The sequence below is a fragment of the Oryx dammah genome, unplaced genomic scaffold, assembly GCF_014754425.2.
Source record: "Oryx dammah isolate SB20612 unplaced genomic scaffold, SCBI_Odam_1.1 HiC_scaffold_23, whole genome shotgun sequence".
NCBI classification, from domain to species: domain Eukaryota; kingdom Metazoa; phylum Chordata; class Mammalia; order Artiodactyla; family Bovidae; genus Oryx; species Oryx dammah.
Window position 1 is genome coordinate 124,607,418 of NW_024070207.1, and position 23,530 is coordinate 124,630,947.

Here is a 23,530-nt window from a genome sequence, read left to right on the forward strand (position 1 = left end):
GGGGGGCTGGGAAGAAGGGGAGGAGGGGGAGAAGGGGGAGGAGGGGGAGAGGGAGAAGGGGGAGGGGGAGGGGAGAAAGGGGAGGGGGAGAAGGGAGGTGGGGGGAGGAGGGATGGGGAGGGGGAGACACAACCTGCCCAGTCCTAGCCACCGCTCTCCTCTGGCAGCTTCAGGAGCATCTCCACTCATCACTGCTGGGGCCACGCACAGAGCAGCCTGCTCAGGACAGCTCCGAGGAGCCAGAGGCAGATGGGAGGCCGGACACTGCACCTCAGGGCTGTGGAGAAACCTACACATGTGGCAGGAAACCTGCTCCAAGCAGGCGTGCGTGCTGTCACTGGAGCGGACACCTGCCTTCTTTAAATGCGTCACTATGCCACAGCGTCCGGCTAACCCTCACCACCTCCTGCAGCAAAAGCCTGCATCCCTGGGTGTTAATATGCTCCTGAATGTGAGCTTAGCCTGGAATCAGAGTCACAGAGGCTTTAAGGCTTCCGGCAAAGAGGCAGAAAGGAACAAAGAATCTGCCTTATGGACAGTGCAGTCCCGGCCAAACGGCTCACAGCAGCGGGCAGACCACTCGAGAGTGAGATGAAAGATGAAGTGGCAGGCGAGGCTCACTGTAAACAAGATTCATATTCACCAGATAAATGTGGCAGAAGGACCAAAAGAGCCATTCCAAGCGTCAAGGTATAGTTTATAGCATGATACTTAGAAGAAAATTTCCATACGGTGATTGAAATTCCATGTATTCCTAAAAGGGAGCTAAACATATGGTCAATTGCCCGGAGTGGAGGACCGTGGATGAGGTTCGGGCGCTATGCACGCAGAGGTTTTTAATGCATGTTTGACAGCACCCAGCAGACACAGCCTGAACCCAGCACTGCTGAGAACTCCTCATTCCTCAGCGAGTCTCTATCAGCGTCTCCAACAGCAAGGGGCTTACGGACACCCCCGTTAATCTGGAAAATGCCACAAGTGACCCAGTTTTGGGTCTTAACCTTTTCCAAGCGCATTTGCTTAAGCCAGTGGCATGACCTCGGTGGCCGCCCAGCAAAACAGCCAGCGGCCCTCAGGGAAATACCAGGGGCCCTCTGGGAAATACAGGCAGCCCTCAAGGAAATACCACTGCCCATAACCCTCCCACACCTGCCCATCAGGATCTCCAGGGCGGGAAAGACAGGTGTACCGAAGACAGACCAGGAGACGTTCCCACATCCGCCTGAACTTCCCTGTATGCAGCAGTTCCTTGGCTAAGAAAGAGGGAACAACAAAGCGCCCAGGAGGTAGGCAGCGCCTCCTCCTGCTCCCCGAGTCCTGACTCCAGGCAGATGCCAGGATGAGCCTGGGCATCTCAGAGGAGGACGTATGTGCACCTATGGGGCTCCTGTGACCCTTCTTTGTTCCCTGACACACGACCCTGGGAGGGAGGCAGTGCTGGCTCTCATCCGTCCAGGAAAGAAGCTTGGCTGCAGACAGACAGTGATCAGGGTTCTGGTCCCCCGAGGCACTGCCTTCTGGGCCCTGGCTTCTAAATGATGACAAGATATGCGGGGCCTAAGAAACCAGATGGCTCCACTTTGTGACTCTAGGCAAGGACGAGAAAGACAAACACAACCAGCAGACATCACCAGCGGGAGGGAAGTATGTCAACCACAATTCCCACTTTGGGACTGCCCTGGTGGTCCAGTGGTGAAGAATCATCTGCCTTGGCAATGCAGGGGACGCACATTCGATCCCTGGTCCGGGAAGATGCCCCAGGCCTCGGAGCAACCAAGCCCACGTGTGACCACTACTGAGCCTATGCTCCGGAACAACACAGGCCACCGCAATGAGAAGTGCACGCACTGCAAACAGAGTAGACCACCGCCCCCCAGCTCCCCACCACCAGAGGCCTGTGCAACAGCGAAGACCTAGCATAGCCCCTCCCTCAAAAGAAAACGAAAAACAAGACCAAACCAACCAACCAGAAAAAACTGCCCACGCTGCTCACAAAGCCTGTTTCACCTTGAGCTGCATACATCGCTTTCCGCAGAACCTCCCAGAACAACCCAAGCTGCACTGGCTACTCTCACCATCAGGACCCTAAGCTGTCCTCAGTCTTTATCAGAAAAGCCGCCTTTTTCTTAAGGTGCCTGGGGTGGTTAGGCACTTAAGGGTTAAGGACGCGCCCCTGCCATCTGGGCAACCTCCAGCATTGGATTACTTGTGCGCTGGTGGCTCAAGCAACGAACTCACTGCAGAGTGCCTTTATAATCACTTAAAAGAAAAAAAAACAACTATGTGATCTATTGTGGAGTTCTACATGGAATCCGGGTCTCCTGCATTGCAGGCGGTCTCTTTACCTGACTGAGGCACCAGGGAAGCCTCAGGCATAACACACTAGAAAACTGCTCTTCTCAGACCTACAAGTCAGATTAGTGATTGCCTAGGGATGGAGACAGAGGAGAATGGGGAGATTAGACAGCGAAGGATACGGGCTTCCCAGGCGGTGCAGTGGTAAAGAATCTACCTGCCAGTGCAGGAGACACAGGACACTCGGCTTCACTCTCTGGGTCGGGAAGATCCTGGAGAAAGGAACAGCAACCCACTGCAGTATTCTCGCCTACAGAATCCCATGACTAAGGAGCCTGGCGGGCTAGAGTCCATGGGGTAGCAAACAGTCAGACATGACTGAGTGATCAAGCAGAGAAGGATACATGTTATTGATTTAAGAACTCAATTTTAAAAGCACTCACAGGACTTCCTGGGTATACCTAGTGGCTAAGACTCCATGCTCCCAATGCAGGGGGCCCAGGTTCAATTCCTGGTCAGGGGACATGCTGAGACTAACACCTGGCACAGCCAAACAAAAAAAAAAAAATTAATTTAAAAATATAACTTAGTTTGGAGTTTTAAAAGTCCTTACAATGTGCATCATCTCACACGCTAGTAAAGTAATGCTCAAAATTCTCCAAGCCAGGCTTCAGCAATACATGAACCGTGAACTTCCAGATGTTCAAGCTGGTTTTGTAAAAGGCAGAGGAACCAGAGATCAAATTGCCAACATCCGCTGGATCATGGAAAAAGCAAGAGAGTTCCAGAAAAACATCTATTTCTGCTTTATTGACTATGCCAAAGCCTTTGACTGTGTGAATCACAATCAACTGTGGAAAATTCTGAAAGAGATGGGAATACCAGACCACCTGACCTGCCTCTTGAGAAACCTGTATGCAGGTCAGAAAGCAACAGTTAGAACTGGACATGGAACAACAGACTCGTTCCAAATAGGAAAAGGAGTACGTCAAGGCTGTATATTGTCACCCTGCTTATTTAACTTCTATGCAGAGTACATCATGAGAAACGCTGGGCTGGAAGAAGCACAAGCTGGAATCAAGATTGCCGGAAGAAATATCAATAACTTCAGATATGCAGATGACACCACCCTTATGGCAAAGTGAAGAGGAACTAAATAGCCTCTTGATGAAAGTGAAAGAGGAGAGTGAAAAGTTGGCTTAAAGCTCAACATTCAGAAACCAAAGATCATGGCATCTGGTCCCATCACTTCATGGGAAATAGATGGGGAAACAATGGAAACAGTGTCAGACTTTATTTTTGGGGGCTCCAAAATCACTGCAGATGGTGACTGCAGCCATAAAATTAAAAGACGCTTACTCCTTGGAAGGAAAGTTATGACCAACCTAGATAGCATATTCAAAAGCAGAGACATTACTTTGCCAACAAAGGTCTGTCTAGTCAAGGCTATGGTTTTTCCAGTGGTCATGTATGGATGTGAGAGTTGGACTGTAAAGAAAGCTGAGCACCTAAGAATTGATGCTTTTGAACTGTGCTGTTTGAGAAGAGTCTTGAGAGTCCCTTGGACTGCAAGGAGGTCCAGTCAGTCCATCCTAAAGGAGATCAGTCCTGGGTGTTCATTGGAAGGACTGATGCTAAAGCTGAAACTCCAATACTTGGGCCACCTCATGGGAAGAGCTGACTCATTGGAAAAGACCTTGATGCTGGGAGGGATTGGGGGCAGGAGGAGAAGGGGACAACAGAGGATGAGATGGCTGGATGGCATCACTGAGTCGATGGACATTAGTTTGAGTGAATTCCGGGAGTTGGTGATGGACAGGGAGCCCTGGCGTGCTGCGATTCATGGGGTCGCAAAGAGTCGGACACGACTGAGCAACTGAACTGAACTATGTGCATCGTCAGGATTTAAAGCAGGAATTCACCATGTGCCAGGTGACCGTAACAGATTCTAATATTAACTAGCTCCCTGGTTTGTAAAATTCACCAGTTTATAAAATTTTATTCATATTTCTGGGCAAAATCCATTTCAGAGTTTTCCAATAGGCAAAATAACACCTCCCTGTGTGTGTGCTCTGTCACTCAGTCGTGTCCAACTCTTTGCGACCCCATGGACTGTAGCCCACCAGGCTCCTCTGTCCATGGGATTCTGCAGGCAAGAATACTGGAGTGGGTTGCCACTTCCTCCTCCAGGGGATCTTTCCAACCCAGGGATCGGACCCATGTCTGCTGCATTGGCAGGCGGATTCTTTACCACTGAGCCACCTGGGAAGCCCAAATAATACCTACACACAGCATTAAAATTTAATATAAAATGACTTAAAATTTTTAAAAATATCTAAGCTTGTTATTCAAAGTGTGTGTTTTTTTTTTAAAAAAAGCATCTGAACCAACCACTTGTTTTGGTTTTATAACGTGTTATACATGTTATGTTACTTACATTCCTAAGCTCAGTCACTCAGTTGCCTCTGAGTCTTTTCGACCCCATGGACTGTAGCCCTCCAGGCTCCTCTGTCCATGGGATTCTCCAGCCCAGAATACTGGAGTGGGTTGCCATTTCTTTCTCCACGTTACTTAGATTACTAAGCCCTTCCAAACTAGATAATCATTCTGGACACCCGTCACTTAAAGAGAACCTGGGTATGCAGAATGCAAAAGAGAGTCTACACTGGAGGCTCCCCTCTACCCTTCAGAGTCCAAATCTGACCGTGTTCCCATGGGTCTTTAGATACCCACTTGTCCCCACCAGCAAGCAGGCCCCCAGGCCTCCTCTCCATCCTCCCACCACCAGTTCTCACAGCTTGTGCTCCGAACAGAACTCAGATCGTCTTGTTTTCAGACCCTTACATATGTTCCTCGAATTCAGAACAAGCTTCTGAACATGTGCAAGGGTGTCCCACCCTTTCTGTCCACTGGACAGAAATGCCTATTTCAAGCAATAAAAGCATCTGTCACCTATCCCATACACAAAAGCTGTGAAAACAAACTTCACACGGCACGTACTTTCTGATTCAAAACCTCCCAGGCGAGGAATGGACCACGATGACTTACACACATGCAGACTTGGGTACAAAGGCGTCACAGCACAGCACTGTCTGCTTGCTACACAAATACTCCGGAAGTACCATAAACGTCTATGCAGAGAGATCTGTTACCACACGGTGGACCATCCAGACCTCGGAGCATCATGGGGTCGTTAGGACAAGTCATGAGTCAGACCTCAGGGTGCTCAACGTGGAACAAACTCCACTTTCATCTGTAAACACACAAGCACCTGTTTCTAAAAGGAAACCTAAGAGCGTAGTACTGACACGGCAGCTCTCCAGAGAGGCAAAACGAGGGGATGGAGTTGGGGTGGGAGAAAGGCTGATGGATTCCATGCAATTCCCTTTTGCAAGTGAATATTGGGACTTGCCTGGTGGTCCCGTGGCTAAGAAACTGCGCCCTGAATGCAGCGCGCCAGGAGTTCCAGCCCTGGTCAGGGAACTAGATCCCAGGTACCACAACTAAGACCTGGCACACCCAAATAAATAAAAATAAAATAAACATGACATGAAAAGTGAAATGTTTTCCCACGTGCACGTGTCACTCTCAGTACTGATAAATGCAGAATAAAAAAATCACACTTGGAGAAAACTGTAGCTGGTACTCCAGCAGCCACCCCTAAAGAGTGCTTGTTTTGACCACTGCGCAGTGAGCAAACCCTTTGGGGGCACTGCGTAAAACCCTTTGAGGTCAATGCAGCTGACTGCTTCCAGGGGACCAAACCTGCTGCTGACCCCTGGGAACACACCACACCGAACCCCAAAGGCTTCTCCTCTTTAAAAGTGCAGAGGTTGATGAGGTGACCCCAAAGAAATGCTACACCACGACAGCATCTCTCACGTCCCTTCCACCCCAAAGGGCTCAGAAACAGCCACGCCGGGACACTAGTTTCCTGATTTACTAGGACAATCGCCTATTCCACGGAACAATGAGGCTACTCCGTTAATGCGGCAAAGAACAAAACTTTTTCCTTCTTCACTTTCTGAACCTCCTCCGTGGATGCTATTTTGGTTCCCCCCCAAAAACCCTTTGGGATATGTCTTCAAGTCTGTACTAAAAACTGAAGTGCGAGGGGAGGTCAATTTACTTTTTTAAATTTACAGCCAATCTTGGAAAAGACTGGACTAATTCTTTTTTAAAAAGGCAGGTCAACACTGTACTGTGAATGAGCCAACTGTGAAATACCAAGTGGAGGATTATTTCTCTATATAAAAGCAGTCACAGGAATTTCTTGGCTGTTCAGTGGTTAAGACTCTGGCTCCATTACTTGGGGGCCTTGAGTCTGATCTCTCGTCAGGGAACTAAGATCTTGCAAGAATTCCATGGAATGCTCTAGGCACGAATACTGGAGTGGGTAGCCGTTTCCTTCTCCAGGGGATCTTCCCAACCCAGGAATCGAACCATGGTCTGCTGCACTGCAGGCAGATTCTTTACCAGCTGAGCCACCAGGGAAGCCAGGAAGCTTTGTAGCCAGCGTGGCCCAAAACAATCACCAATGCCTCTGAGCTGCCCAGCTGTACTGTTCTAGTTCCTACATGTAAAAGCATCAGGTCCCCAATTTCACTCTCTGACCCCCTCAAATTATCCCAACTCCTATTCACAATCTGCTTTCTATGCAAGTACACTTGCCTGCCCCAGAGCTCAGTACAGTGCTAGAAACACCTGGATGTCCGCAAACATCACTCCACGTTAGCATGAGACCTGAAAATCCGGTAGCCTGCCACCTTGTGTTAAAAATGGGCCATGACACTTTGCTTCATTTAGAGAATCAGCTATTGCCAGGGATAAGACTTAAGGAATCAAAATCACTTCATAAGTCAAAAATTAACACTCAGCAGTAATGAAAGAAGGAATCTTGTAAGAACTGACCGTTACCAGGAACTCTGCTCAATACTATGTGACAAGCACAGGAAAAGAATCTAAAAAAGAGTCTGTGTGTATATATATACATGTATGTATGTATAACTGATTCAATTTGCTGTCTTTTCCAAAGAGTCAGCCGTTTGCATCAGGTGGCCAAAGTATCGGAGCTTTAGCTAAGTTAACTATACTCCAACATAAAACTAAGTAAAACAAAGAAGAAAAGGAAATCTTTCAAATTTGCGATGTTGGATTCATCCTTGGCCAAGAGATGAATCACTCATGTACTTCCTAAGTGTATACTTCCCAAGTGTACACGCTCACACATGTATGCACAGACACAGACACACAACACACACACATGTCCACATCGGGACTGTCACAGTTGACATAGGGCAGCCAACAGACTCCACGCTTTGACGGCCTGCTCATCTCTGTTCGTAAACAAGGCTTGAAGCCCAGGTCTTACCTTTTCACCACCAGCTTCAGGGTCTTATGCGACCCCTTCACCAGGCAGATGGCCTCCTGTCTAAACCCGGACAGACCCACATCATTGATGCCCACGATCTCGTCTCCGGCCAGCAGTTTGTCCACGGCCGCGGCTTTGCTGCCTTCTTCAACCTACAATGGAGAAAGAGGGTCCATGAGCTCCCCGCACCGAATGAGCAAACCAATCCCCAGGACGCAGACAGGAGGATGTGTTGGTGACAGCTCCGTGCCACCCACCAGTTCTCGGACGACCCAGGAGTGAAGGGATCCAGCTTGGGCCCCGATTCCCTGTGGGAGACCAGGGATGCACCCTTCTCCTGGTTTGTACCCCTCATCCAGTCTGCATCTGCAAGGCCTACCTTTTACGGAAGGGGCAGCAGAGTACACAGACACTCAAAAACACACCAGAAACAGGGGATCCAGACGGACCCCTTTCTCTCTGGATCTCCTTCCTCCAAAAAAAAAAAGATAGGTGTTTTAAAATTACTGACAAGTTATGTCTCACCCATCAATCCTGCACCTAGAGCTTCCCTGGGGGTCCTGTGGTTAAAGAATCTGCCTGCCAACGCAGGAGACATGGGTTAGATCCCTGGTCAGGGAAGAGTCCACGTCCCACAGCGCAAGTAAGCTCATGCACGACAAGCGCTGAGCCTGGGCTCCAGAGCCCGGGGGCCACGACTACTGAGCCTGTGCGCCCAAGAGCCCGTGCTCTGCAACAAGAGAAGCCGTCGCGACGAGACTTCCACAGGCCGCAAGCGGGCAGGGCCCGTGCTTGCCACGACTGGAGAAAGCCCGCGTGCACCGACAAAAGACCCACCGGAGCCAAAAAAATAAAATGTTTTTTTAAAGTCCTGCACCTAGGACTTTTTCTGTAACAGGTTTCTTTCACTGTTTTTTTTTTTTTTTTCAAATTTCTGTAACAGCTCTATTTAGCTATAAGTCAAATACACAGCAATCGACCCACGTACACACGAATGAATGGACTGTTAGCTGTACTCAGAGTCGTCCAACCATCACCACCCACCCAGCTGAGAACAGGCTTCCTAAGCCCAGAAGAAACCTCGTGCCTGTCAGCAGTCACTCTCCTGCCCTCCCCGGAAACCATGTACGTGTACATGTACACATACGTACTGTGGACACTTGATATACACAGTCATACAACAGATGGGCTTTTGTGTCTGGCTTCCTTCACTCGTGATGTGTTTTCCAGGCGCGTCTGTGTTGACCCCTGTGTCGGAACTCCATTCCTTTTTATCACTGAGTGATACTCCATCCTACCGATCGACCACATTCCATTTATCTGTTCTTCAGGGATGGATATATTTACTTTGTTTCTACTTATTGGGCTATTCAGTCAGTTCAGCTCAGCAGCTCAGTCGTATCTGACTCTTTGCCACCCCACGGGCTGCAGCATGCCAGGCCTCCCTGTCCATCACCCACTCCCAGAGTTTACTCAAACTCATGTCCATTGAGTCGGCGATGCCATCCAACCATCTCATCCTCTGTCGTCCCCTTCTCCTCTCACCTTCAGACTTTCCCAGCATCAGGGTCTTTTCCAATGAGTCAGTTCTCCACATCAGGTGGCCAAAGTACTGGAGTTTCAGCATCACTCCTTCCAATGAACACCCAGGACTGATCTCCTTTAGGATGGACTGGTTGGATCTCTTTGCAGTCCAAGGGACTCTCAAGAGTCTCCTCCAACATCACAGGTCAAAAGCATCAACTCTTCGGCGCTCAGCTTTCTTTAGAGTCCAACGGTCACATCCATACATTTGGCTGTCAGGGCCCCATGAACACTTGTATACACATGTTTGTGTGTGAATATGCATCCTCATTTCCCTTGGGTGTACAACTAACTAGGAGTAGAATGTCGGGGTCATATGGTAACTAGGGTAAACATTTTGAGGACCTGCTAGACTGCTTTAAAAAAAAATATCTATTTCGCTGTGCTGGGTCTTAGTTGCAACACGTGCCATCTTCCGTCTTCACTGTGGCATGGGGTCTTAGCTGTGGCAAGACCACAGGTCTCAGCTGTTCCTGACCATGGGATCGAACCCGTGTGTGTAAAATACTTCCTCCTCAGAGTTACACACAATATGTACACAAGTGGACTGACCAACTCCTTAAAAGGATTTTACGACTTTTATCCTGAGAATTTTCAATCTGGAAATCCTTAACCCAGCTTTTCTCATATAGTAATAAGCATCGAGTAAGCCATCAAGTAACCAATCTACTTTCTGTACCAGCGTCCTGCACACTGTGTGCCATGCTTAGTCGCTCAGTCGTCTCCAGCTCTCTGCTACCCCATGGACTGCAGCCCGCCAGGCTCCCCATCCATGGGATTCTCCAGGCCAGAATACTGGAGTGGGCTGCCATGCCCTCCTCCAGGGGACCTTCCAGGGGATCTTCCCAACCCAGGGATCGAACCCAGGTCTCCTGCACTGCAGGCAGATTCTTTACAGTCTGAGCCACCAGGGAAGCCTGTCCCTTCTCCAGCGGATCTTCCCGACCCAGGAATCGAATCGGGGTCTCCTGTACTGCAGGTGGATTCTTTACCAGCTGAGCTACCAGGGAGGCCCTAGGACCCATGAATCAAATCTAGCCAGCTAGGAGTTCCCTGGTGGGCCAGTGGTTAAGACTCCATGCTCCCAATGCAGGAGGCCCGGGTCCCATCCCTGGCCAGGGAAGATCCCACATGCCAGGTGGGGTGCCCTCCCCTCCCCCTCCCTGCAAAAAATCCAGCCAGCTGTCTTGTTTTTGTTTTGGGTAAATAAAATTTTACTGGAATACAACCACACCCATTTGTTTATACACTGCTACAGGAGAGAATGGAATAGTTTGGGGCCCATAAAGCCAAAAATATTTACTACTTGGCTTGTTACTTTAAAAACAAAAGCTGTCAACCCCTGTTCTACACCAAAAAGCCATTCTTTGTACAAACTGCTAGGGAAACTAGTGAAAAAAATGACTGTTTATGTGCATACCAGGGTACAATTTTGCAAGTTCTCTGCGCTCCCATTATATGCCAGGGTTGACCTGAAAATCAGTTCCAAACCTCACCAGGCACTAAAGCAAGGAAACGTCCCTCCTCTGGGGGTTGTAGAGCTGGAAACGAAGCCACTGACAGGCTCAAGGATGAAACCACATGGTACTTGGACCCGTCTCTCCTCCTGCACCCAAGGACAACTCAACCCCTCCTTAGGGGTAACAGAGTAATTATTTATTGCAAGTTGACACCATAAACAAAACATAATGAACAAAATGACCACTCCAAACAGAACTATGAAGCAATTCGTTTGGCTAACAACCAGTTTCCAAGTCTAGACGATTTTTAATCCCAACGTAATGACAGATCCCAACGTTAATAAGCTTCCACCCGGCCAAGATTACACACTCAGCCAGAAACAGCCAAGGTGAAGGATATGTGGTGGAGAATTTAGGTTTCAACATGCCCCAGCTGGGGGTGCCCAAGGGCTGTGTCCAATCCGAGGGTTGGTGGGCAGTTACCTGGGGTGGGAGGGAGGTGGGAGTCCCCGGGGAAAAAGATGGAGTGAACAGCAGAGAAAGAAACTTAAAAGATTGGAGAGGCAGGGATGGAGGCTGCCCACACAGAAAACAGACCCATAAACAGCGGAGGACAGAACCCTTGGGCTGCCTGGCAGAAGAGGATGAAGGAGCAGGAGATGGAGGAGAAAGAAGGGGTGGGTGTCCCCAAAGAGACAACAACCAGACACACACAGAGCTGGTGAATCTGAGCATCACAAGAAAGCCTTTAGGTGAAACCATGACGATGGAGGAAGCTGCAGGGTCTTAGGACAGGTTCTGAAGGCAGCCCTTCCTACAGGCAACTCATCACCTGTAACGACTCAGCCACGACCTGGTGAGCTTTTCCGTCTCATCCCCACAAACCCTTGCACGTGAGACTCTCTCAAAGTGCTGTCATTAACGTCTGGCTAAGGGACTCGCCTGGAGGTCCAGTGGCTAAGACTCTGAGCTCTCAAATGCAGTGTGCCCAGGGTTCGATCCCCGGTCAGGGAACTAGATCCCACATGCCACAACTAAAGATTCTGAACACTGCAATGAAGATGGAAGATCTTCAATGAAGATCTGGCTCAGCCAAATAAATGAAAAAATTTTTGAACAAAGGTCTGGCTTGCCCCAAAGCCCAAATCACATCTGGTTGCTTTCCTTCATCTGCAAAGACTTAACAGCTCCTGCTCCAGCCGCAAAGACCGCATTCCAAGGCAGCCCGTCTGCCTCGCCCAAACCACACTCCACCTACACTCCCAGCAAAAACAAAACGGCTCCAGGTTTGGGAGACAGAGTAGCCGGGTATCTCTGCCTGCCTCAGCTTCCTTGCCAAGACAAAGCATTTGTCCGACGTTTTTCATGTTCATGGCAAAGAGAGCTGCAAACTAGGCAGCTTTGAAGACCTCGGGTCTGTACTCTTGACCCCATCGAGCTTCTCCCGTGAGGAAGACTTCATTAGGCTTGAACCTGGTGAGGCCCAGACCTGAAGCTGGCCCTAGGGTCCCAGGAATACAGCTCTGCCTGTCAGCTGTGTATAGTCTATCGTGCATTACACATGAGTCGTCATGCCTTGAACGAATAGTGCATTGCATACACGCATGCTCCTTTTATTGCCATCCTCTGTTTAACAGTCAAGAGAGCGCCGGGCATTGCCAGTTGCAGAGGGCACCGTCTGCAGAAGCCACAAATGGGCAGTCCTGTTCTACAACCACCGGGCAAAGTTCTCAGTGTCCCTTGCTAAGGAAAAAAAAAAAAACAACTCCCTTTACAAAAAGGCAGGCAGGCAAGGACCAAGGAATCCACACCCACCCACGATGCCTGTCCATGTACCCCGGTCAGAAGGAAAGCCCCAAGCTCACTCACCAGGCCGAATATTCCAGTTTGGATTATTCAATGGAATTCTGTTTGCCAAACTCCTGTTGAGTTTTTAGGGCTTCGAAGTGTCCAAAAATGAGCAGAGTGCCTTGCTGTCCTGATGGAAACATTTACTCTGGAAATAGCAAGAGGGAGGGAAGGGAAAAACAAAAACCAGTCTATGGAAGTCTTTTTGGAAGCAAGCTTTCGTATTTCATCCAACGGATGTTGTTACAGATGATCGAAGATGACACCCACCAAGGGCAGGGGGGACCCTGATTCTCGTGAGAGCCGGGAGTCACTCAGGAAGGGACCGAGTCAGGGCAATGGGGGTGAGAGGGGAGGGGCTCGGGACTGGAGATGAAAGACCTTCACCCCCAGATAGCAACTTGAAAGGGCCAGCAGAGATGGCGGTGGACATTCCATGGGAAGGGGTCAGGACCTGGGCCCATCTGAAGAATGTCAGCCTGGAAAGCGCAGCACCCTGGCAAGGGAAGCCTTTGAAAATAAGGCTGGAAAGAGGAAGATGAGGAATTTGACCTTGAGTTTCAGAAGCTGGAAGGATACCCTGGAGGCAGTGGTGGGGCAGGGTGGGGGAGGGGGTCCCAGAAGGCCGGGCAGAGAAGCAGGGGAGTGACCCTGTATCATGCGAGCAAATGCGTGTCTAGCAGCTTCATCCTCTAGGTAGTTGGGAAAAAGCATCTCTCCTGCCCAGAACACATCACAGATCAGCAGCTGCACGTGCTAAAACCAAGACAGGCCAAGGAACACGAACGTAAGCAAGGACTCTGGCAGCTGGGAAGGCAGGCTGAGGGACATGTTCACTGATGGACATCAAGGGCCACTGCAGGAAAGGGCTGTGCAGCAGAGCTCAGACATGGAGCTTTGATGGCCTGGGAAAGTCGCAACCACCAGAGATCAGAGTGGAAGGGGGAGGAACGCTTAGGTCCGGGATCGGATTTCAAAGGCCATGAATCATACCCGTGACTTATCAGCTATGACTAGAAAGCCATCCAGGGGAGAGCGTAAGACAGCACTGGCTTCTAGGAGCCAGGACAATCACTGATGTCACCTCCCCGTCACCCTCCTGAGTTCCCTTGTCTCCGAAGAGAGAGCTGAGTCATCCAGGAAGAGGATCCAATTGCAAAGCAATCAGAGAGCGCATCTTTGGTAACAGAGAATCCCTGAGCGGGGCGGGGGGGCGGTGGGGGCGGAAATCAAAAACCTTCACTGAAGTGTATCCAGACTTGCACATACTCTCATCACTGGTCTCTGTCTCCTTGGACAATCTCGGCGAGTATCTTATCAGCCATCTGTGGAATTCAAGCTTCCCAGGAACTCTCAGTTCAGTTCCCATTCTTCACACTCCCATGGACTGCAGCATGCCAGGCTTCCCTGTCCATCACCAGCTCCTGGAGCTTGCTCAAACTAATGTCCACTGAGTGGGTGATGCCATCCAACCATCTCATCCTCTGTCATCCCCTTCTCCTCCTGCCTTCAATCTTTCCCAGCATCAGGGTCTTTTCCAATGAGTCAGTTCTTTGCATCAGGTGGCCAAAGGATTGGAGCTTCACCTTCAGCATCAGTCCTTCCAATGAATATTCAGGACTGATTTCCTTCAGGATGGACTAGTTGGATCTCCTTGCAGTCCAAGGGGCTCTCAAGAGTCTTCTCCAACACCACAGTTCAAAAGCATCAATTCTTCGACGCTCAGCTTTCTTTATAGTCCAACTCTCACATCCGTACATGACCATTGGGAAGACCATAGCTTTGACTAGACGGGCCTTTGTTGGCAAAGTAATTGACTTTGTTGGCAAAGTAGTTGAGTGGAGAATCCCACGGACAGAAGAGGCTAGCGGGCTATGGTCCACAGGGTTGCAGAGAGTTGGACACAACTGAAGCAACTTAGCACAGCACACATGTCCTGAGCATCAGCTGACTATTTCATGGGGGGTAATTTTTTTTAACACAAAACATATTCAATGGCAATCTGGTGTCACAACTGTGCACAAAATATGTCTTGAACATTTAAAATGACCTCGACTCCCAGGGGTTTTAGTAGAATCACTTCCCGAAGAAAAGCACTCCTTGATCTTGGCTTTCTTGTTCCACATCATGACACTCCAATCTCCCTTAATGTGCCATGAACATGCCACAAAAAAGTGAAAATCGAGCATGCAGTGCTTACGATATTAAACGATGAGTTAATGGGCCCTATATGATGGCACAGCCTATCAATATTTGGTTCCTCTTGGTGGCTTAAATGGTAAAGCATCTGCCTGCAATGCAGGAGACCTGGGTTCAATCCTAGGGTTGGAAAGATCCCCTGGAGAAGGAAATGGCACCCACTCCAGTACTCTTGCCTGGAAAATCCCATGGATGGAGGAGCCTGGTAGGCTATAGTCCATGGGGTTGCAGAGAGTCGGACACGACTGAGCAACTTCACAAAGGAAAAGTAGCTTCTGCATTTTAGGCTAGAAAGTCACTGGAATATCTGTTTAGAAAGGAAAGTGAAGTCGCTCAATTGTTTCCAACTCTTTGCAACCCCGTGGGCTGTAGTCTACCAGGCTCCTCAGTCCATGGAATTTTCCAGGCAAGAGTACTAGAGTGAGTCGCCGTTTCCTTCTCCAGGGGATCTTCCCAAACCAGGGATTGAACCCAGGTCTCCCGCATTGCAGGCAGACAGTTTACCGTCTGAGCCACCAGGGAAGCACCAGGAAGTTTAGAAAGGAAACTATGTAGTTTTTTAGATGTTCAGTACATACATTAAGAAGGGTGTACACTGTTTACAATAGCTAGGACATGGAAGCAACCTAGATGTCCATCAGCAGACGACTGGATAAGAAAGCTGTGGCACATATACACAATGGCATATTACTCAGCTATTAAAAAGAATGCATTTGAATCAGTTCTAATGAGGTGGATGAAACTGGAGCCTATTATACAGAGTGAAGTAAGTCAGAAAGAAAAACACCAATACAGTATACTAACGCATATATATGGAATTTAGAAAGATGGTAACGATGACCCTATATGTGAGACAGCAAAAGAGACAAAGATGTAAAGAACAGACCTTTGGACTCTGTGGGAGAAGGCGAGGGTGGGATGATTTGAGAGAATAACCTTGAAACATGTATATTACCATATGTGAAACAGATTGCCAGTCCAGGTTCGATGCATGAGACAGGGTGCTCGGGGCTGGTGCACTGGGATGACCCAGAGGGATGGGATGGGGAGGGAGGTGGAAGGGGGGTTTAGGATGGGGGACATATGTACACCCATGGCTGATTCATGTCAATGTATGGCAAAAACTACTACAATATTGTAAAGTAATTAGGCTCCAATTAAAATAAATTAATTTTTTAAAAAAGAAGGGTGTACACACTGAACTGTGTACAAATCCTCAAAACAACCAATAAAACTTCAATTAGAGAGGAAAATTACTTTCCTCGTGCTTGACAAAATGTTATCTCGAAAAACAAGAAAAGTGGTAACCACCTCCACATGCCCCCAAAAAAAGCCTAAGAAGAAACCCCCAAACCCACCTCATACATTTCATATTCAGATGAACAAGTCTGCATTTAGTCCCGCACATAAGAACATAAGGATGCACCCTGAAGATTCTAACACACTCCCTCCACTCATTGCCAAAGTGAGGGCTACATCACACGGGACCCCAAGACCAAGAAAGGCAGATGTGGCCTAGAGAAGCGGACAGAGCCAGGCTGATGGACAGAGCAGGCCAAGGAGAAGTCTGAAGGACCTGGAGGCATCAGAGGCTGCAGTTAGCAACCAGAAGTCCACAGAGAAACAGGGAAGATGCTGACTGCTCAAGAAGACCATTTAAGAAACATAATTTTTCTGGGCGGGGGCGGATCTTCCCTGGTGGTCTAATAGATATGAATTGCTTGCCAGTGGAGGGGAGACAGGTTCAATCCCTGGTCTGGGAAAATCCCACACGTTGCAGAGTAACTAGTCCCACGGGCCACAACTATTGAGCCTGTGGTCTAGATAGAGCCTGGGAGCCGCATGCAGTGAGCCCACGTGCTGCCCGTATGGCAGCCCTAGCGCCCTAGAGCCCACGCTCTGCAACACGAGAAGCCACCACAATAAGCCTGTGCACGACAAATGGAAAGTGACAATGTGAGCTGCTCAGTCATCTCCGACTCTGCGACCCCGTGGATTCTAGCCCGCCAGGCTCTTCTGTCCATGGGATTCTCCAGGCAAGAATACTGAAGTGGGATGCTATGCCCTCCTCCAGGGGATCTTCCCCACCCAGGGATGGAACTCAGGTCTCCATAATTGCAGGCAGATTCTTTACCGTTTGAGCCACCAGGGAAGCCCACCTCAGCTACTGGGTAGCCCTTACCTGCCGCGACTAGAGAAAGCCCTTGTGCAACAAGGAAGACCCAGCACAGCCAAAAACAAATGCATTAATTGTTCAGTAGCTCAGTCCTGTCCAACTCTTTGCGACCCCATGGGCTGCAGCACGCCAGGCTGCCCTGTCCTTCACCATCTCCCAGAGCTTGCTCAAACTCATGTCCATTGAATCAGTGATGCCATCCAACCATCTCATCTTCTGTTGTCCCCTTCTCCTCCTACCTTCAATCCTTCCCAGTATCAGGGTCTTTTCCAAGGAGTCAGTTCCTCGTATCAGGTGGCCAGAGTATTGGAGTTTCAGCTTCAGCATCAGTCCTTCCAAAGAATATTCACGACTCACATCTTTTAGGATGGACTGGGTGGATCTCCTTGCAGTTCTGTTGCTCAGTCGTGTCTTGCCTCTTTTCAAACCAATGGACTGCGGTGCGCCAGGCCTCCCTATCCACCACCAGCTCCCAGAGCTTGCTCAAAGTCGCGTCCGCCGCATTGGTGATGCCATCCAACCATCTTCATCCTCTGTCGTCCCCTTCCCCACCCCGCCTTCAATCTTTGCCAGCATCAGAGAGGTCACCAGCCTCAAGCCCGGAAGTGGTGTCACTGTTCCTTCCAACTGCCGTACTCTTCAGAGCTCTCTTTACCCCAAGGAGCACTTAGTTAATCATTCTTCACTAAGTTAATAATAAGGAACCATCTGCTGATAGTAATTCTTTACACCCGGGGTGGTAAACTTCTGCACCGAGAGAGCCATATGGTAAATTATTTTAAGCTTTGTTGGGGGGTGAGGGTGGTGTCTTCCGGTCTCCATGGCAACCACAAAACCCCACCCAACGGACGAGCTGGAAGGGGCGTGTTGGTATGTGGCCAGTGCCAGGAAGCCTGCTTTCTATTAAGCAGTCCCTGTTCCAATTACTGCATGCTTTCTGCCTCCCAACCGGACCATGATGGACAGACAATTCCATGTGAAAAGCACAGTGATGGAGGCATACATGGGCCCCAGCATCACAGAGCGGGAAGCAGTCAGACCAGAGGATTCGAAGAGGGGCTGACGATCAGGGATGCTTTCACAGAGATGAGGGTGAAGGCGCTAGGACTTCAGACTGAGCCCTACCACTTCACTGCAAGTTGGAGAACTGAAAGCGTTCGTGGCTCAGTCACGTCCGACTCTTTGCAACTGCATGGATCATAGCCCGCCAGGGTCCTCTGTCCATGGGGATTCTCCAGGCAAGAATACTGGAGTGGGTTGCCATGCCCTCCTCCCCCAGGGGATCTTCCCGACTCAGGGATCGAACCCAGGTTTCCAGTATGGCAGGCAGATTCTTCACCATCTGAGCCCAGCAGGGAAGCCTGACTGGAGAGAACTGGAGAAGGAAGCCCACTTTATTGTTCTCGGTCTCAGTTTTCCACTCAAAACAATTCTGACAAGAGTTGGGGAGGGGGGCCGCCTGACAACCCAAGACCTTGCGAAGAATAAAAGGGAGACAAATTATGAAAATATGTTGCAAATTCAGAGTCTTAGGCAAGTATTATTTACAAAGCACGTTATTTAGAATTTGCTGGCATTCCAATCAGGACTGCAACCCAGGGGAGGCTCCTGGACTCTCAAGTTCCGTGACAAATGGTTCCCACTCCTAATCAATAACATGAGGAAACAAGACACTTAAGGGGCAAAGGGAGATTGCTCCGTTTACAAACACCCCAAAGCTATTTGGGTACACTGGTTTCTAAGTGCTTGCATACCACACTGTTTGGGGGGGAAGTAAACCCCAAAGTTCAGTTAACCTAGATGCTCAGTTTATTGTCAACCTCATACCACACCGTTTGGGGGGAAAGTAAACCCCAAAGTTCAGTTATCCTAGAAGCTGTTACTATTTATTCTCAACCTACAGTTACTTTTACCCGTGATGAGCTACTATTCAGCTTTACAGAAAATTTCTAAAATACAACTGGTCGCCATTCACAAATGGTGGGGTGTCTTACAAGAGTTTCACCTAAATGGATTATGTGGAAACTAGACCACACGTCCCCCATTTGAAACACACACATAACACAAATGCAATTTAAGGTCTCAGGCTAAGACACAAATACCTCTCTAAAAAATGTCGTTTATATATGTATGCTCATGGCTGATTCGGGCTTCTCAGGTGGCACTAGTGGTAAAGAACCCACCTGCCAACATAGGAGACATAAGAGACGGGTTCAATCCCTGGGTGGAGAAGATCCCCTGGAGGAGGGCAGGGCAACCCACTCCGGTATTCCTGCCTGGAGAATCCCATGGACAGAGGAGCCTGGCGGGCTGCAGGCCATGGGGTCGCAGAGTCAGACACGCCTGAAGTGACTTAGCACACACGCACGCATGGCTGACTCAAGCTGTTGTACGGCAGAAACTAACACAACATTGTTGTGCAGTTATCCACTAATTCAAGGAAAAAGATGTTATGGTTTACAGACTGTGGTTTTTGCAATCGAGCAAAGGGGAAAAAAGCAAATACGCCTTCTCCACAGTTGGCTCTCTGATGTATGTGCTATATGCACAGGTCAGGTGTTCCTAACTTGGGCATAGCTCTGGGTCCTCTTGGTTAGAAGGGGGACTACGTTTTCTAGAAACTCTATTTCCATATGGTTCATTAGATTGGGTCCAAAGGAAACTTTGTCCAAGGATAGAAGGCAAAAGCTATGGTTTTCCCAGCAGTCATGCATGGATGTGAGAGTTGGACCATAAAGAAGGCTGAGCACTGAAGAACTGATGCTTTTGAACTGTCGTGTCGGAGAAGACTCTTGAGAGTCCCTTGGACAGCAAGGAGATCCAACCAGTCCATCCTAAAGGAGATCAGTTCTGAACATGCATTGGAAGGACTGACGCTAAAGCTGAAACTCCAATCCTTTGTCCATCTGATGCAAAGAGCCGACTCATTGAAAAGACTCTGATGCTGGGAAAGATTGAAGGCAGGAGGAGAAGGGGACGAAAGAGGATGAAATGGTTGGATGGCATCACTGATTCAATGGACATGAGTTTCAGCAAGCTGATTTCCTTTAGGATGGACTGGATGGATCTCCTTGCAGTCCAAGGGACTCTCAAGAGTCTTCTCCAACACCACAGTTCAAAAGCATCACCCGATGTGAAGAGCCGACTCATTGGAAAAGACCTTGACGCTGGGAAAGATTGAAGGCAGGAGGAGAAGGGGACGACAGAGGATGAGATGGTTGGATGGCATCACTGACTCCATGGACATGAGTTTGAGCAAGCTCCGGGAGATGGTGAAGGCCAGGGAAGCTGGGCCTCTCCTGGTAGGAAGATAAGCAGTGATAGGGGGTGAAGAGAAACTGGAGGCCACTGGGCACTTCTGCATCACTTTCACCTTCTGTCTTTGTCCGTGGGGTTGCAAAGAGTTGGACACGACTTAGTGAGTGGACAACAAGTTTTTTAAAATTGTACTTTAGCCCACCCCACACAAAATTTATTGTCACCATTTTTTTCAATATAGAGAAACTTATTTACTTTCTATACACTATGAACAAACAACCCAAAAATAAAATGAAGAAAACAATTTCACTTACAATAGTCTGAAGGGGCATAGACATTCCAGTGATAAATTTGATGAGAGTGAAAGTTGCTCGGTTGTGTCCAACTTTTTGCGACCGCATGGACTATACACTCCATGGGAAATTCTCCAGGCCAGAATACTGGAGTGGGTAGCCTTTCCCTTCTCCAGGGGAATCTTCCCAACCCAGGGATCGAACCCAGGTCTCCCACCGTGCAGGCAGATTCTAAACCAGCTGAGCCAAGGGAAGCCCAAATTTGATTAAAAAGAGGAGGGTAAAACTTGAACCCTGAAAACTACACAACATTGCTTTGGAAGAAGTTATCTAAGGAGCTGACAGGGCATGCCACAGTCATAGACGGAATTGCTGATGCTGTTATTTAATAAGATGAGTCGCCCATTTTTAAGTGTACCGTTCAGCAGCGGTCTTTATAATTACATGATGTGTAAGTGAGCCCTAGGAATTCACCAGATCCATCAAGCATTTCTCCCAGCCCTTGGCAACAGCCGTTCTGCCTTTCTGTTTCCAGAACCCGACTCCTGTGGATGCCGTGTGCAAGTGGAGTCCCACCGGACTCTCCTCTGGGTCTGGTTATAGCACTTGAGGTTCACGCACATGACCGCAGGTCACGTGGAGCATCCATTTTCTAATGCTAATATTCTATCGTATGTCGACACCGCGTTCCCTTTATCCTTTCACCTGCCGATGGAAACCTGAGCTGCTTGTAACACCAGCAACTCTCATACACAGTTTATTGTTGTTCTGTTGGTCGCTCAGTCATGTCTGACTCTGCCAGCCCCATGGACTGTAGCCCGCCAGGCTCCTCTGTCCATGGAGCAGATGCAAAAATTGCTATGACCAGTTGGGAAAACAGGTGGAAAAACCTTCAAGTCTCCTGTGTGTTCACCAAAAGACCTGTGTAAGAATGACCACACCAGCATCACCCATACCAGCTAAAACACAGAAATAAGCCAAATGTCCAGCCAACAACAAAAACAAAAAACATGGGATACAGACTTCCCTGCTGGCCCAATGGCAAAGACTGACTCCAAGCTCTCAATGCAGGGGGCCCCGGGTTTTATCCCCAGTCAGGGAACAAGGTCCCACATCTCACAACTAAGATCAAAGATCCTGTGTGCCCTGCAACTAACACCCAGGTGCAGCCAAATAGATAAACATTTTTAAAAAACATAATAAAATAAAATAAAATATGGATGGGCTAGCTGAACACTGGGATACCTCAGCACATTTCTCCCCCGGGTACCAGTGATGTTCAGGGCTGGATATTCCTCTGTGACGGGGCTGTCCCTTACCTGGAGGATGTCTATGATCACCATTCCTAGTCTCTGCCCACTGGATGTCAGCGGCATCCCCCACCCCCACCACCGCCCCAATAACATCTGGAATGTTCCCAGATACTGTGCAGTACATACCCTTAGGGACAAAAGCTATCATTCCCAACTGGGAACCTCCTCTTGAGAAAGGATAAAGTGCCTGCCACACTCATGACAACCCTCAGTGGAACACACAAACAGGAGACGGGACAGCTCCGAAACGCCCTTTTGACCTTCCTGCCCTGTGAAGACGCATCCACCATGGCAGGACGCCGGCAGCCTCCTGCCTCTCACAGAATGTCTTGCGAGAACTCCCCTGGCGATCCAGTGGTGAAGACCCCGTGCTTCCGACGCAAAAGGCACTGGTTCGCCCCTGGTCAGGGAACCGGACCCCGCAAGTCATGCCACTGCCGTGCAACGTGGCCCCCAAAATTAAAGATCTCCCACCAGCAACGGGAGACAGGCTGGCCATCAGGCTGAGTGGAGGCCCTGTGTTCAGTCCAGTCCCACCATTGACCAGGCGAAACTAACCACTGTCGCCTTGCTCTGGACACCATGCATGCGTGCTAAGTCACTGAGCCGAGTCCAACTCTGCAACCCCCCATGGACCGTAGCCCACCAGGCTCCTCTGTCCATGGGATTCTTCAGGCAAGAACACTGGAGTGGGTTGCCATTTCCTTCTCCAGAAGGGGGTCTTTCCAACCCAGGGATCGAACCCCTGTCTCTTGCATTGGCAGGCGAATTCTTTACCACTGAGCCTTGCAAGCCTCTGCACATTATGAGCTTTTGCCCGAACATCACAGGCCAGCGACTAAGAAGCGTCTGTCATTTCTCCCCAGAGAAATGGTCCTTTCTTGCCTCCCGGCTGTGTTGGGCTGGGGTCCCCTCTACTCACACCTGCACCCCATGTCTGGCTCACTTCCACTAACCCTCCTGGGCCCCCAACACCACGTCCACTCTGGAAGCAGAGTGGCCGCCTCCCAGCCTCCTGAATACCCTGCTGCATTACCACTCGGGGCTCCAAACTCTCTGCTCCACCCCCCGCCCCCGTTTTTATTTATTTTTGGCCACAGGTGGCATGCAGGACCTTAGTTCCCTGACCAGGCTTTGAACTCATGCTTCCTGCAGTGGAAGCTCGGAGTCCGAACCAGGGGACCACCATGGCAAGTCCCCTGAACCCTGTTGACGGCTCTCTGCTTAAGCTACCAGCCCCAGTCCAAGACTCTCGTCTCCTGAAGGCCAAAGCCCAATGGTTATCTCTGTAACTTACCCTCCAATACCAAAGTCTGTCTCACAACATGACAGGCAATGCTTCTGGCAAGGGCAAACCGAAAGGAGGAGGGGAGGAAAAGACATCAGCGGGGGACAGCAGGGTCCCTCGTCCAAAGCCCGCTTTCATCCTCTACCATGGGAGGAACACGGCACAGCCCACGCCCCCTTTCAGGGTTGGTTTCACGCCTTATCAAGTCGGGGTGAACGCAAGCAGGCTCCCCAGCCGCCTGGGAACACAGTCCTGCCCCCGATTCCAACCCTGTTCTCAGACACCTGAAGCAAACGAGCAGTGGAGGTGTTCGAGCACCGGAACGACTGGAACCACTTAATCATTCAGTTTTCAAAGCGGAAATACAGCCTGCAGGAGCTGATAGGCCATCGAGAGGCAGGAAGAGGAACTGCTGGACACAAGGACAAAAGTGCCCCCGGCTTGG

General features: G+C 49.5%; 1 protein-coding gene across 1 annotated transcript in view; it reads right to left on the bottom strand.

The window, feature by feature from the left end:
- SHROOM2 (shroom family member 2) overlaps positions 1-23,530 on the bottom strand; it is a 147,110-nt gene that overhangs the window by 69,697 nt on the left and 53,883 nt on the right. Inside the window, exon 2 of the mRNA XM_040266489.1 lies at positions 7,667-7,818. Within this exon, the coding sequence (XP_040122423.1) occupies positions 7,667-7,818 (152 nt within the window). The remainder of the gene's footprint in view (positions 1-7,666; positions 7,819-23,530) is intronic.